The sequence below is a fragment of the Impatiens glandulifera genome, chromosome 2, assembly GCF_907164915.1.
Source record: "Impatiens glandulifera chromosome 2, dImpGla2.1, whole genome shotgun sequence".
NCBI lineage: Eukaryota > Viridiplantae > Streptophyta > Magnoliopsida > Ericales > Balsaminaceae > Impatiens > Impatiens glandulifera.
This window is the reverse complement of record NC_061863.1, coordinates 8554005-8570036: the sequence shown is the minus strand read 5'-3', so window position 1 is coordinate 8570036 and position 16032 is coordinate 8554005. Positions and strand designations below refer to the sequence as shown.

Below are 16032 nucleotides of genomic sequence, written 5' to 3'. Positions count from 1 at the left end.
CCAAGTGAATCTAGAAGAATTATCAACAACTACCATGGTATAATGCATTCCTCCTAAGCTTGTCACCCTAACCGGTCCAAACAGATCCATATGTAGTAGTTCTAAACATCGTTCGGATTGAAAGTTTCTTTTGCTTTTGAAAGATGATTTTATTTGTTTTCCCATTTGACATGCAGCACATACTTTATCTTTCGAAAATTTGATGTTTGAAAAACCATGAACTAATTCCTTAGAACATATGAAATTTATTGTTTTAAAGTTCAAATGGTTTATCCGTTTGTGCCAGAGCCAGTTTGGATCATTCCCAGCTGTCATGCAAACATGATTTTCAATTTTAGTTTTCCAGTCTACTTTATAAATATTTCCTATCCTATTTCCTGTTAAAAGTGTATCCCCCTGATGAATTTTAACTATGCATGCATGCTGATGAAATTCAATCGTTTACCCTATGTCACACATTTTACTAATGCTTAATAGGTTGAAATGCAAGTTTTCTACTAAGAGCACGTTGTTTATAAACAAGTTACCGTGGACAATCTTACCCTTGCCCACGGTTCTACCTTTAGAGTTGTCGCCGAAAGTGATCTTCGCTCCGGCTTCATGAATAATATCAGCTAGTATTCCACTATTCTCGGTCATGTGTCTTGAACACCCGCTGTCCAAGTACCATTCTGATTTTCTGAACCGCTTGCTCCTCCTATGCTACAAAAAATAAATATTTACGTCTTTCTGGTACCCACATTTACTTGGGTCTTTGATTAATTAGTCCCTTGGGAATCCTAACTTTAATAAGTCTGATTACTTTCCCGGTGATTGTTCTAATCGAGTTATCAATACTCGACTTAACCTCTTTTTGTCTACTTAAGAGTGCCTTATTTTGTCGTGGTGGTGATTTTTAATTAGTTCTATGTGGGCGTGTTTCGGTTTGTTTACCAACTGGCCGATTGACTTTCCTTCTCTCAGGATGAAGCCATTTTTCCGAGTTAGTTGGACTTACATATTTTATTTCTTTTTCCGGTTTTAAGTCACGTTCTGCCTCATTGTCGGTTGAAGAGCTCTTGACAAATCTTACAAAGAGAAGATTGTCTTTTGTGAGTTTCATCCCATTGGAATTGTTCCGGTTGGTGGATTTGTTGTCTTTGTATCCAAAACCAAATTTGCATTTGGGATGTCTTTGATACTTAGACATATGCTCACCGCTTCACTAGATCTTTTTCAGGCAGTCGTGACATATTGGGTTCTCTCATTTTCTTCGGTTACCGATTGAACTGTCTCCTTGAGCTTTTCATTCTCTAAGGATAGTTCAGCTGGTTCATATACCGTGGTTCCGCTTGGCTCACCAGCGGTACCACTTGACTCTCCAGTTTCATATTTTGTCTAGTCGGTATAAGAGCAGACAAGTTTTTGAACTCAGCGACCATGTCGTTGAGTGAAGTAACTAAGTCTTCTTTAGTAAATTCTTCAGAAGAGAAGTCGAATACCTCTTCTTCATTTTCCATGAAATAGGTGACTCTTTCTTCATCGTTTTTCGTGTTGGAGTAGGCCCAATCGCTTCCACCGTCAGATGCTATGAGTGCCTTCTGGATTTCTTTTCCTTCATCGGTTTGCTGGTTGTCATTCCTTTGATAGTCATTTCTCTGGTTGTCGTTTCTCTGGTAGTTGCTTGCCGATTTTCGGTCATTCCTTCTCGGTCTTCTGCATTCAGACCTGTAATGACCAAAACCATCACAGTTATAACATCTTACATTAGACTTGTCGGCATAATTATAGTTGTAGTTGTTGTTTGATGGTTGATTCTTTTTCATGAATCTTCCGAATTTATGTGCTAGCATGGTCATCTCGTCTTCACTGATATGTTTAGCGCTTTTGATGGGAACCGGAGCGACTGATATAGGAATCGTTGGCTCCACCGACGTAACTAGAGCTCTGGTTACGGTTGATGTTGCTGCTTCGTCTTTGATCCGAGATCTCATCTCGAATTCGTAAGCTTTCAAGTCCTCAAACACGTCGTACAGCTTCATCTGTCCGAGATTGCTTGATTCCCACATTACCATGGTCTTTATGTCCCATGTGCTTGGTAGAGATCTTAATGCTTTTACAATGATCTCCCGATTTTCAGATTTTTTTCCAAGTGTGTACATCTCGTTAACCACGCTGGTGAACCGATCACTGAACTCCTTCATGTTTTCTCCCGGTTTCATCTTGATGTTCTCATACTTTTGAGTTGCCACCAAGATTTTGTTCTCCTTAGTTCTTTCGTTTCACTCATGAACCTGAATGATAGTTTCCCAAGCTTCCTTTGCATTTCGACAATCTCTAATTTTGTTGAACGTATTATCGTCTATAGCTTTGAAGATGTGTCTCATGCAATGGTTGTCCAGGTTACTTCTTCTTCTATCTTTAGTCGTCCATACTTCTTTCTCCTTGTTAATCTTTATCGGTCCTTCCTTTAGGATGGTGCTCATTTCATCATCCAAAGTGATCAGATATAGATACATCTAAACCTTCCAGCCGTTAAACGCTTCACTATTTAGCATATGTGGCTTATCGATGTGGGTCATGCTTCCCATCCTCTTTCGGTTGCTTGAGTGTTAAGATTCCTTCTCTGATACCACTTGTTAGGATCGGGATGGCCGATAGGGGACCGGAGTCCGTCTAATCGGTAATCACTTACTCACACACAACACACTAGCACTAATCCGGTTAAAGATTAGAACCGCTCTTAACACTACACAGATTGTCACAAACTCTTGAACCGAGTTCAAGTGCGGAAATGTCTGTTTCAATCTAAAGCAACGCACACGATTCAGTTTGGAAGGTATTAGGAGAAGTCGGTTAAGGTGGAGAGAAAGCCGATTCGGTTTGATTTAAGGGAAAGCCGGTTTAGTTGGAATGAATAATGTTTCGATCGGTTAGAGTAGGTAAGCCTGAAAGTAAAATGAAGAACACAAGACACAAAGTTTTATGGATGTTCGAATCAAACTCTCCTACATCACCCCTTCTTCTCAAACAATTAGAAGGATATTCACTAACTGGAATATTTTAACACACACTTCGACCGAGTCTTATTTACTACTCGTCGGTTACACCACTCACAATATGATGTAATACTTTTACACAAGGTAAAATACACACAGAATTCTAAACAATTTTGGGAATTTCAATCCATATTCGGGGTAGTGCGTAAGATTTCTTTTGCTGTAAATTCATAGTGTTCCGTTATCTTTTCAGCACAATTGATCTTCTATTTATAAGAGAAATATGATAACGGTCACATTTCTCTCTCTCCATTGGATTGATCATCTGAAGTCGTGCCGGTCAGGTAAGGTGGCATGCACGCCTTGCAATTTTGGACACTTGACAGACATGTATTAGCCAGTCGCCTGTTTTAGAAGATTGCTTGTGATCTTGGACAATCAATCATCATTGCTTTTGTTGCATGCTTCTGATTCAGATCACGGATCCTTCTAATGTGCATTTCCAAGATATTCATTACGTCATCTTCACAAAATTTATCATTTTGAATACTTTCCTGTTGGCTTTTAGGATCTTCGATATATTAAGTCAGCCGGAAAGGATGCTTCATGCGGTTTTCATCTCAGCCGATCTGGTGAGGGGAGTCAAACCGATTTCCTTGATTGTCCGGATTCTTTGAGATAGAGTGTCTCAAACGGTCCGGTGCAGCTTGAGCTGCACCTGCACAAAGATTCAAGACTGGTTAAGTTCTTTGGCCGGTTTAAAATTAACTTATTTAATTTTTCTAACAATGTTATTTAAATGTGACTGTTTTTATGTTTGAGCGAGAAAAATTAGATGACACGGCATGTGGGACAACTGTCCTTGATCAGTCTAATACACACGTAGTTAGACGTTTTTCTTACTTTTACAATCTATGAGATCTAAATGTCCATTAGACGCATGAGTCTATTAGATGCAGGCGTCTAATCACGTGTCTTATAGACGTCTAACGTCTATTAGACGTCGACGTCTAATTACGCATGAACAATGCGTATTAGACATGTGTTTGGTTAGACGTGAGCTTCCAATTGCTCTTGTCTTATAAATGTCTAAACGTCTATTAGACGTCAGCGTCTAACCGCGCAAGTTTTTAACCAAGACAATTCAACTTAGAGGCATAGAGTGTGTAAGTAAAAATACGTCTAAGTACATGTTTTTTTCTTTTAGACGACCTCGTCTAATAGAAAGATTAAAGCATTTTATCAACATGCATCTTCATTTTTACAATAATTTTCCCTCTCAATTTATGCAAGTATAAACAAAATAAATGAATGGTTTGAGGTCCTTAAGACAAAAAATATTCGTAATACAAAAAAACACTTAGTCCTTAAGAATGGCAAGGGCCATTGTTGATCTTCTAGAATTTATACTCCGAAGAGTATGCTCCAAACATCCTTCCTGCAGCTTCCCTGTACCACCTCAGATTCCTGAGTTTCTTCTTCTTCTCTTGCCATGAAGCAAGCAACCTCGTCATCATCACTATCGTTGGATGAAAAGTAAGAATCATTATAGTTCCATTTGTTCTTCCCGTCCCCTACTAGGAGAGCCTTCAACTCCTTTTCTTCATCCTTCTTCTTCTCATCACGCTTCGGCTTCCGACATTTCGATTGGTAAGTTAGCTTTGGATTTCTTATTATCATTTGAATTTGAAAAGTTTGAGTTAGAGTTGCTCTTCTTCATGAAGTCGCCAAACTTCTTCACGAAGAGAGATATGGCATCGCTGCTGAGCAATTGTCTTTACATCAGGAGCAACTGGTGATTCTTCTGCAGTCACAAAAGCTTTTGCAATGATGATGGACGAGGATTGATCTTCTTCAATCCTTGAGTTCAACTCGAACTCATAGGCCTTGAGATTAGCAAACAAATTGAAGAGCACGATCTTGTTGAGGTCTTTGGATTCCCTTATAGTCATCGTCTTTATGTCCCAATCCCTTGGTAAAGCACGCATGACCTTGATAGCAATCTCCCTGTTGTTATAGGTCTTGCCAATAATAGATAGAGTGGAAAAAACTTTGCTGAACCTTGCGTCAAACTCGGTCATTGTTTCTCCAAGACGCATTTTGAAACTGATGTTGTCGTCAAGAGATCTATATAGGACGTCTAATGCCATGTTGTTGAGGTTGTTTTTCCTCTTGTCTTCACTTTTCCATTCGAATTTCTCCATTTCAATCTTGATGGGACCATCTGTGTAAACACTCCACATGTAGTCATGAAGAGAGGAGAGGTGAGCACAGACTCTCTTCTTCCAATATAGTTTTCTTTTGAGAATGTGGAGATTGCAGTAGAACTGGCATCTTTGGTTATGGTCGACATTCTTGGTGATAACTTGAGAATAGAAACAGAGCTCTGATACCAATTGATAGGATCGGTGGCACCAATAGAGACGGGGTCTAACTATTGATGACAACTTCTTGCAAAACGATTTGATAGAAATCCTGTTAGGGATTAATATCACTTTCTACTCTTCACAAACCCTTGCAAATCTTGAAACGATTCAAGTGTGGAAACGTTTTCTCAGGTTTGAAGCTAAGTACCAATGAAAGAGAAGAAGACAGAATGTAAAAGACACAGCAGGTTGTTTATGGATGTTCGGAGAATACTCTCCTACGTCACCCCTTCTACCAACCACCAAAATGATTCACTATACTTTTCCTTGAATCAAATACAATTTCAATGCTAGCTAACTGTTGAACAGAACAAACTCTGTTCAACTTACAGAATGTTGAAAAATATCACTCAGCTAAACAATATTTTGATTTTATCTCTCTCTTGATGTACAAACTCAGAAAGCAAATAAGCAATTCGTAAGATCGATTGTAAGTGCGGTTACTCGTCCTTTGTCCTTGAAGATCTTTAAATAGAAGACAGGTACCAATGGTCTAATCTTCTGCATTAAAAAGTGGCAATCACCCATTGGAAAGCCTCCATGGTACACGAGTACAGCAGACTCTGTGCACAAAGATTGTGGCCCAATCTAGTAGTGCACCGAATATTCTTCTAGGATTGTCCTGCAAGGAACAAGTAGTGGAAAGAATATTTACTTACGTGACATTCATTCATTGGATACAACTGGCTATCGTACTGATCTGCACGGATGAGTGGAGCAGGAGTAGCGTACAACTAGTTTATCGTGGGTAGACGGATGTTGACTTCAAGCATCTACTAAAGTAAGGCATTAGACATGCTCCATTAGACTTTCAAGTCTAATATAGTTAGACGCCAATGTCTAATAGCTGGATCCATTGGACTACCAAGTTTAATGGGGTTAGACGGCACGTCTAACTACGGGTCACTTCAGACTAATCTGAAGGAGTTAGACGCCCTACGTCTAACTTTCAAATGTTAGACTGCACGTCTAACAACGTATTTGTTAGACTGCACGTCTAACTACGTATCTGTTACACTGCATGTATAACTACGTATATGTTAGACTGCACGTCTAACTACGTATCTGTTAGACTGTACGTCTAACTACGTATCTGTTAGACTGCACGTTTAACTACGTATATGTTAGACTGCACGTCTAACTACGTATATGTTAGACTGCACGTCTAATTACGTATCTGTTAGACTGCACGTCTAACTACGTATATGTTAGATTGCACGTCTAACTAGCAGCGCATCTAAAAACCAACACGTCTAATGACCCTAATTCAAGCTAAGTCTAACTTAGTACGTTTTGATGCACCTGCACAGAAACAATTAGACAGCTTAGTTTCATTCTTATTTAAGTTTTACAGAAGTTTATCATCAAAATACCGTTAGTCAAAATAATTTGACCCAACAGAAGTTGATAGACATTTTATTTCACATAACACGCATTCATTGCTCATCCATACCAAAGTTCATAACTCATAAGTTGTGAACTACGTCAGACCTAATCTAGGGTGCGACCACCTCTATCAATTATTAAAAGAAGTTGATAGATATTTCATTTCACATCACATCGCATACATTCATTGCATATAAATGAAAAGGGGAGTTAATCACACTCTGAGTTGACTCCTAAACCAAAAACTCATAGTCAACACTAGGGGCATTTTTTTATTAATATATAAATGAACACAAGATCCTCACAGAGTCCCACTTGAGAAAATATAACGCCCAAAGCAAAAGTATTTTGCTCTTTGACTTAGGATCTCAACGTTTTCACAAGAATTCACACAAAAGACATGCATGGACCTACGTTGGACCTGAATTCCCCTATCTATGAGATACGTAGGTAGTTTGTATGAGCCCGGTCATAAACATTTTCAAAAACCAAAAACTACTAGTTAACACTAGGGGCATCTTTATTAAAATAAAATCGAACACAAAATCCCCACGGAGTCCCACTTGAGAAAATATAACGCCTAATCCTAAAGTATTTTTCTCTTCGACTTAGGATCTCAAAAGATTTTCAAAATATTTACACACACAAACATTTTACACAAACAATGTGCATGGAACTACGTTGGACCTGAATTCCCCTAATTATGGGATACATAAGTAGTTTATACGAGCCCGGTCCTAATTCAAAAATCAAACCCTTGTATCGACACTAGGGAATTTTATGAAAATGAAATGATTGAAAGATCCTCACAGAGTTAGCTTAAATGAGTAAATATAACGCCTAACACATGACTAAAGCACTTTATTATCCAACAGCTTAGGATCTTAAAAGATTTTCATCTTCAGTCAATTATAACTCCAACAGATACTTAAACAACCTCCCCAGTTTAAATCAATTGTCACTCCAGCAGACACTTAAGAAATCCCCATAACTTAAGTCAATTGCAATTCCAGCAGAAACTTAAGAAATCTCCACAACCCAAGTCAATTGCAACTCTAGTAGAAACTTGAGAAACCAACCTCAACAAAATGTGGAATCACGATCTATCCGTGGTACAATTTCGGAACTACGTTCGGACCAGATTTCTCCTTTTATGAGAATACATAGGCAACTTTTCACAAGTACGGTCCCAAATCCCCAGCAAGCAAATCTTGAGCTAAGACAAAATACATTCCCACAGAGTTCAAGCCAAAAGGAAATTGGGATAAAAAATCTATCCAAAACAATCAAACCACTATATCGAAACTATGGGAATTTTTTGGAAGATAAAAATAAGTTAGACCCTTGAATCTTTCTAGTGCCAGGCAAACTGATGAGCAAGTGCAAGAAATAAGTAGGAATGCGGGAAAATACATTTCTCCCCAACGAATGTCTCTTAACGAACCAATGTAACTTGTGGGATCCAAGTAAAGCGCTTCACAAACGGACCTACCTCAAGCCTAGACGAAAGCTTAAACTGCTGATATTTAAGAGGGAGCTCATAAAATGATGAATGCCCAAACTTGGAACCATGTCATCAACAGGGGCGATGTTTCGTCTCAATTGGAGGTCAAGTGAAAAAGATATAAGATCTCAAATAAAGTAAAATCAATCAAACAAAGACTGTGTTGGTATAGATATGAAATACAATACTGTTATTCATTTAGATTTTATCTAATTTCCAAGCAAGAACAAAGTGTTTGAATCTATCAAATACACCCCAATCACAAATAAAAGAGGCCGAAGAAAATAGAACAATACTCATAGAGGTTGAGATATTTAAATCACCATTTGTTGTTCATCTAGACTCTTGTCTAAATTGTCAATGCAAGAACAAGAATGTACTGATTCTATTAAATATACCCTAAGTATAGAAAGAGCCCAAGGCCTTAGAATCTTAAACACACTGACCTCCGAATTTGAGAAGCAAGATTCAACCACGTTATGCATGATTGAATGATTAAGCATTCGATCAAACAAATCCCTCGAATAACTCAGGGCAAAACGTCTTGGCGAAAGACAAGTCCCTAAAAGTGATAGCATAAATCTCGAAGAACATCGGTTACATCTGGTTTCCTCTCAATACACTCTAAAGAAGAAAGTACATAACCAATTCTTGAAAGTTTTTCAAAGATCGCTGAGGAAGACGCTAGTGCCTTGGAAATTAAGGAATTCTAAAAGCGATACTTAAATCCATAATAATCACTAATTAGAGTTGCGATTAAATAGTATTTTGCTAAACTGGAAAGCGATACTTAAATCTTTAATAATCACAAAACAAAATTGATATTAAATAGTATTTCTCTAAACTGAAAAACGATACTTAAATCTATAATAATCACTAAGCATAATTGTGATTAAATAGTATTTCACTAAACTGACTAGCGATACTCAAATCCATAATAATCACTAATTAGAGTTGTGATTAAATAGTATTTCGCTAAATTGACAAGCGACACTTAGAACTACAATAATCACTAATCAGAATTGTGATTAAATAATATTTCGCTAAACTGACCAACGACACTTAAATCTATAATAATCACTAAGTAGAATTGTGATTAATTAGTATTTCGTTAAACTGACCAGTGACACTTAAATCTATAATAATCACTAAGCAGTATTATGATTAAATAGTATTTCGCTAAACTGACCAGCGACACTTAAATCTATAATAATCACTAAGTAGAATTGTGATAAAATACTATTTCGCTAAACTGACCAGCGATATTTAAATTTATAATAATTACTAAGCAGAATTGTGATTAAATAGTATTTCGCTAAAATGACTAGCGATACATAAATCTATAATAATCACTAAGAAGAATTATGATTAAACAGTATTTCGTTAAACTGGCCAGCGACACTTAAATCTATAATAATCACTAAGCAAAATCGTGATTAAATAGTATTTCACTAAGCTGATCAGCGACACTTAAATCTACAATAATCATTTAGGAGAATTGTGATTAAATAGTATTTTTCTAAACTAACCAGCGACACTTAAATCTATAATAATTACTAAGCAAAATAGTGATTATATAGTATTTCGCTAAACTGACAAGAGATACTAAAATCTATAATAATCACTAAGCAGAGTTGTTATTAGAATAATCATTAAGATTTTTTCACTCCATTAGAGAAGTGAGACAAACATAATCACTAAATAGAGTTGTGATTAAAATAATTATTAAATTGCTCAATGAGAAGAGTAATAAAAACACAATCAGTAAACTAAGTCAAGATGTATACTCACGTACAATCAAAAGGCTATGCGAGGTGTGTAGTGATATAGTCGAAACAACCAGGTTTGATCTACATGATCGATAAACCAAGAGCGATGTATATTCTAAATAGAGGTGAATCGTCAACAAGTGGATGATGAACCGACTTTGAAGAATGAAGAGTAATTACACGGGTCTTTAGAGAGACTCGTCAGGTTTGTTCTCTTTTTATTCAAGGAATCCAAAATAAACTATAAGTTGGGTGTTTTCAAAACGCAGTGCCTATTTTCAAGCTTGGACATGCATTTTTCTAAAACCGAGTGTTTTCTACAAAGTTTGTCCAAGAGGGGCATTCTGTAGATACTCATTTTTCACCCCTCAAATTTTATAGTGTATGCTTTTAATAAATTGGAACCTATACAAGTTTTTCGAATTCATTCACGGGCTCATTGCACGATTTATTTTAAAGACTATTATTTTTAGAACAATTGAGTTTTTGAAAATAATTGATTTTAGATTCTTAATAAAGTTAAGGTAGTAATTTGTCTACGTTACAACACTTAGGGAAGTTATTATACTTAAAATATCTAATATTTTATTTAATTAATTACCTTTGGTATTTATATAATAAAAAATTTATAAATTATATATTAACATTTTTTATAAAGTCGTTAGTATATTTTTTATGTATTTTACTTTCATTAATTAGATTTGTTTTCTTAATTTGTTAGATTAGTTGTCGACTAGATTAGTTGTTAAGATTAGTTGTTAGATTAGATTTTGCAATTTAATTATTTGACTTAATTAGTTAGTATTTTATTATAATTAGAATTGTTCCTTAGAAACAGGAATAATTAATAATAATAATAATAAAATTTCTTTCTTTAATTGGTTGTTTTAATTTTATTTCTTTTTTAGGATAAAGGGAAATGGGTCAATCCATGATCCACATGCAAGATTCGGATCAGATTTGTGAATAGGACCAAGAAGATCCAAATCAAAGGCAATTCAATCCAATGTAAGGCCAAAGAAAGAATCTAATTGACGGATCAGACTGGTGACCCGACCTATGGACCGACCCATGCCAAAGATCCGATTTATTCCCAAGAACTATTTGCTAAAAAGGAAATATGAATGCATTGTTCACCTTCACGATGGTGACAGATCTCAATCCGATCATGTGTGGTCAAAGAAAGAAAGAGAAGTTGCTAAAATAAAAGAAGAAGTTGATAAAGGAAAAATAATCCAACCGTGTGTTGAAGAGAAGAAGCATGAAGTCTTGGTCATTTTTAATTACAAAATTAAAATGACAAAGTATTATGTCATTATTAAATAAAGCTTAAATCGCATTGGATGAAAACTTGACATTTAGTGAAATGTCAAATGGAGATTGTTCCATTATTTTAAACATTTGTAAATATTTAAAATAGTTTTTCTTTCTAATGGTCAAGTGTGTTAAATGGGTCTTTGGGCCATAGGGTTAAATAGCTTTATCTATAAATACCCCTCTTAACACCCAATAAAAGAATCTTTTTTTCACATTGACATGTCATTATGCTGCCCAACCTTTTCCACAACCGAAACCCTAAGAAAACATCAACCATTCTTGGGTTGTGTCACAAGTTTTGCTTGGGAAATTTCTGTTTTTCATTCCAAAAGCAAAGGAGCAGCCCCATTGTAACCCCCTTTGCATAGATCTTTTTAGATTATAATTTTTTTTTTTTATCTTTATATACCATCCCATGCATGATTTCTTTCTTTTTAAATTTGTTATTTTGATAGGAGTTTAAGATTCTATTTTAATATTTGTAAATATGTAAACCTTAATAATACATTTAACATGTAAATAAATAAAACATAACTAAAAAAAGAAAGTTCTATGTAAATAAAAGGTCATTGACCAAGAAAAAAAAATATTTTTTTTTTATAAAACCAACATTGGCTTGAATTGGCCATTTAAAAAGACTCAAAAAGTTTAAAAAATCTGTTTTAATTTAATTTTTTTTTTTATATATAATATTAGATATAGGATTTACTTGTATTTTATATATATATATATATATATATATATATATATATATATATATATATATATATATATATATATATATATATATACCATTTGAAAAAAATATTTAATAAATATAGAAAAACAAATATGGGAATTTAAACAACGTTATGATTTTTTTTTTCAAAGGTTACATATAGGCTCAGATGTGAAACAACTGATCTTCACCAAATAACGAAACGGGTTTCATCCATTTCAAAATGGTAGTTATTTCATTCATTAATTAGACTATATTCATAAATGGAATATGTTTATTATTATTTTTCATTAACTTATTACAAGATGATAATTGATAAGATTTCTCATTGTGTGTCCGGGAGTGTTTAATGACATTTTAAACTTTCGTATTTTTGTTAAGTTTTTACTGTCATGCTTAAATAATAAACGAATTCAGAAATTAGAATTAGGGGATTTTGCAAAAATTTTATAAATAAAAAGAGTTAATAACATTTTTTTAAATTAGAAAAGTAAATAGGGAATTAAATTAAAAAAATGAATGAGACAACACATTTCTACAATAAAAATATAATAAAAAATATATATTTTTGGTGGACTGTATCCGACTTGAATTCTTTAATAGACTGTCCTTGAATTTAACTACTTTAATTTATTTTATATTGCATTAACTTTTTTAAAAGTTATTCATATAACTTAATTTAGATAATATTTTGAAAATCTTTATAAATAGTGAAATAGTAATATTTACTAGAAAAAACAATGAGATGGCCATATAATTAAATGGCTGTTGTTCATTAGATTATATTTATATAAATAAATTTAATGAAGTAATATTTTGAAAATCTTGAATAGTAATAAGTATATATATATATATTTGCTTTATCACTAATTACAGTTATTAAATGTTACTAATATTATATTTATCATTTATCTTAAAAAAATTAAAACATGATCATGAAATAACTATATAAATGATTGTTATTCTTTCATTAGACTACATTCAAGATTTCTTTCTCTTTTTTTTTGTGTTGTGTGTGAATTGGTTTGTGATTTTGATAAAATGGTAAGACATTTCTTCATAAAATAAAATTTATTTTTAATTATTTTATTTATTTTATGATACTCATTTATTCTTTTTTTATTGACAGGAGTGGTTAAATACAATTTTAACATTTTCATGTTCTCTATTATTACTTTTAGACCATACTTTAGCAGTTACATTTGATGTAATACAATTTGGTGCTAAGGGAAATGGGAATGTAGACGATTCTTGGGTAATTATTATTTCGCTAATTGATCTGTAAACTTTAAGACTAATCTCAGTTTAATATAATTACAATGGAAATGAATTTGATGAACCCTATTTAATTTGAAGGCTTTCTTAAAAGCTTGGGCTGAAGCATGTGCAAGTAGAAGCAGTGCCACCATGGTGGTGCCTGGAGGAAAGACATACTTGTTGAGTCCTCTTCAATTCAAAGGTCCTTGTATAGGATCAACTATACAAGTTCAGGTGATCTAATTTGATGATAGAAACAAGAATCTTGGATGACCCATCTTTTAATTTCTTTTCAATCTTTTTAGATAATTTTATTTATATATTTAAAATACAAAATAAATCTTTGTAGATCGATGGAACCCTGGTGGCACCCAAGAAATTAAGTGATTGGAAAGGTTGTGTGGAAAACACATGGATAGGGTTCTCACATGTTAACGGTCTTCAAGTTTATGGAAACGGGAAACTTGATGGGCAAGGTTCACCATGGTGGATAAATGTCGTTAGTGACGATAGCGACTATATCAATAACAATTGGAACCAACAAGTAAGTTTTCTTTAAATTAAGGGATTGATTTTTACCTTTCAAAATCAATTCTATAATAGAATAGTATTTTTTTACCTTCACTTATAGGTATCTTGAAGTTCTATTTGATAGGAAGAGATTTAACATAGAAACCATGTGATTTAATAATATTGATATACATTTCAAACTGATATACTAATTAATAATGTTTATTTACAGAATGCAAACATGTGCTCAAGACCAATGGTAAGTGTTTTGCATAACTCTTTGATCAATGTCAATTCTGTTAATTTTATTCTTATCATTGTTTTGATATGTGGGGGTGTTTAGAAGTTGACTTAAGGTTTCCAAGTTCGATTTTTATTAAAATAATTGTCAATGGAAAATGTATATTTCGTGGACCAATCGAGGTAAGCGAGAGTTGTCCCAAGCACCTTATACAAAAAAAAAAATTAAATTTTTGCAAAATCTAAGTTTCTTATTAATTTGATGATAAAATTGTTGGATTAAATTAACTAGTTTAGGTACCCATAATTAGTTAGTTTCTTGTTTTTTTTTTATCTTCTCCACTTATTCAAATGTGAGAATTAATTGATGCAGGGATTAATGTTTTCAAGCTGCGAAAACCTTGCATTAAGAGGGTTGACTCATGTGAACCCTCCAGGTAGACATATATCCATACATTTATGCAACCAGGTTTCCATTTCCGGCCTTACAATCTCCGCACCCGAAAACAGTCCTAATACAGATGGAATCGACATCTCTTACTCATCTAACGTTAAAATCATAAACTCAATTATTGGCACAGGTTTGACCGTTTGTCTTGTCACTAGTTTTATAGTATTTATTATTTAAAAAGAAGTAATCTAATTTATTGTATGTCTCATTGTAGGAGATGATTGTGTTGCAATTAGTACTGGTACTTCAAACATTTTGGTTGAAGGAGTTCAATGCGGACCTGGGCACGGCATAAGGTAAAATAGAGCCCATTTGAAAACTTTTTTTTGTTGAGAACCGTCATAATCGTGTTTATTTGTTGTCATATTATTGAAGTGTGGGCAGCCTTGGTCAAGGCGGATCTCAGGATACTGTGGAAAATGTTCACATATTAAACTGCAATTTCACAAGAACATCTAATGGGGCAAGGATAAAGACATGGCAGGTAAATTAACTAAGTTGAAAAGTAAACATATAATTAAGAAATCATTTAACATTATGATTCGATGTTATTTTGTAGGGTGGAAAGGGATATGCAAGAAATATTACATTTGAACGCATTCAATTGAATGATGTTAAGAACTCAATTATTATTGATCAAAATTATTGCAATGGCAAACACAACTGTCCAAAAAAAGTAAGTATATTTAATTAATTTTGTGGAATAATAAAAGAATTATTTGTGTTGATATATTTCTAATTTTGAAGGCGGGCGCAGTACAAGTGAGCAATGTGAAGTATATAAATGTGCAAGGAAGATCTGCAATTAATGAAGCAATTCTCCTAGATTGCAGCGATCAATTTCCATGTAACAATATCGTTTTTGACAATGTAAACATAATGTCAAGCTCTATGGGTAACACTTTTGCGGTTTGTAAAAACGCAAGAGTGTCCATCCCTTCCAAAGTATATCCAATTGTTTCATGCACGAGAGGTCTTTGATGTTTTGATAGTAATATTATTTATTTTTTGGTTGATAATATATGTGATGATCATTCTGATCTTAATTCATGATGATGATAAATTTAATCATATGTAAGATTGAAATCATGAATATCTCATATTGGAATAAAATGAATAAATTTCTCTATCCATATTTTGTTTTACCATTTCTACATTAACTAAATAAACTATTATTATTAGTATAAGAATCTAATATGAAAATAAACTATTATTATTAGTATAAGAATGTAATATGAAAATAATTCATTCTAGGCAATAAAAGTAAAAGAAAAAAAAAAAAAAAACCCACATTAGTAAAGATAATTGATCTTTATTGACAGGAAAATAATTTATAAATATTGTTTATCCCGCCAATTAAAATATTTACAAGAGTAAATAATTTTTCTTGTAAATATATAATTTTTTATTATTACTCGGTTGTGAAGATTGCAATTTTGTGGCTAGAATTGCAAGGGGTGTGCTCTACTGTATAAA

The 16032-nt window shown here is 33.6% G+C and overlaps 1 protein-coding gene across 1 annotated transcript; it reads left to right on the top strand.

The window, feature by feature from the left end:
• Positions 1-11122: 11122 nt before the first annotated feature.
• LOC124924292 (probable polygalacturonase At3g15720) lies at positions 11123-15537 on the top strand. The gene is made up of 10 exons (XM_047464350.1): positions 11123-11335; positions 13228-13353; positions 13455-13589; positions 13705-13899; positions 14098-14124; positions 14479-14686; positions 14771-14852; positions 14932-15040; positions 15116-15232; positions 15304-15537. Exons 1-10 carry the CDS (start codon positions 11123-11125, stop codon positions 15535-15537), a joined length of 1446 nt encoding a protein of 481 aa, XP_047320306.1.
• Positions 15538-16032: the final 495 nt, after the last annotated feature.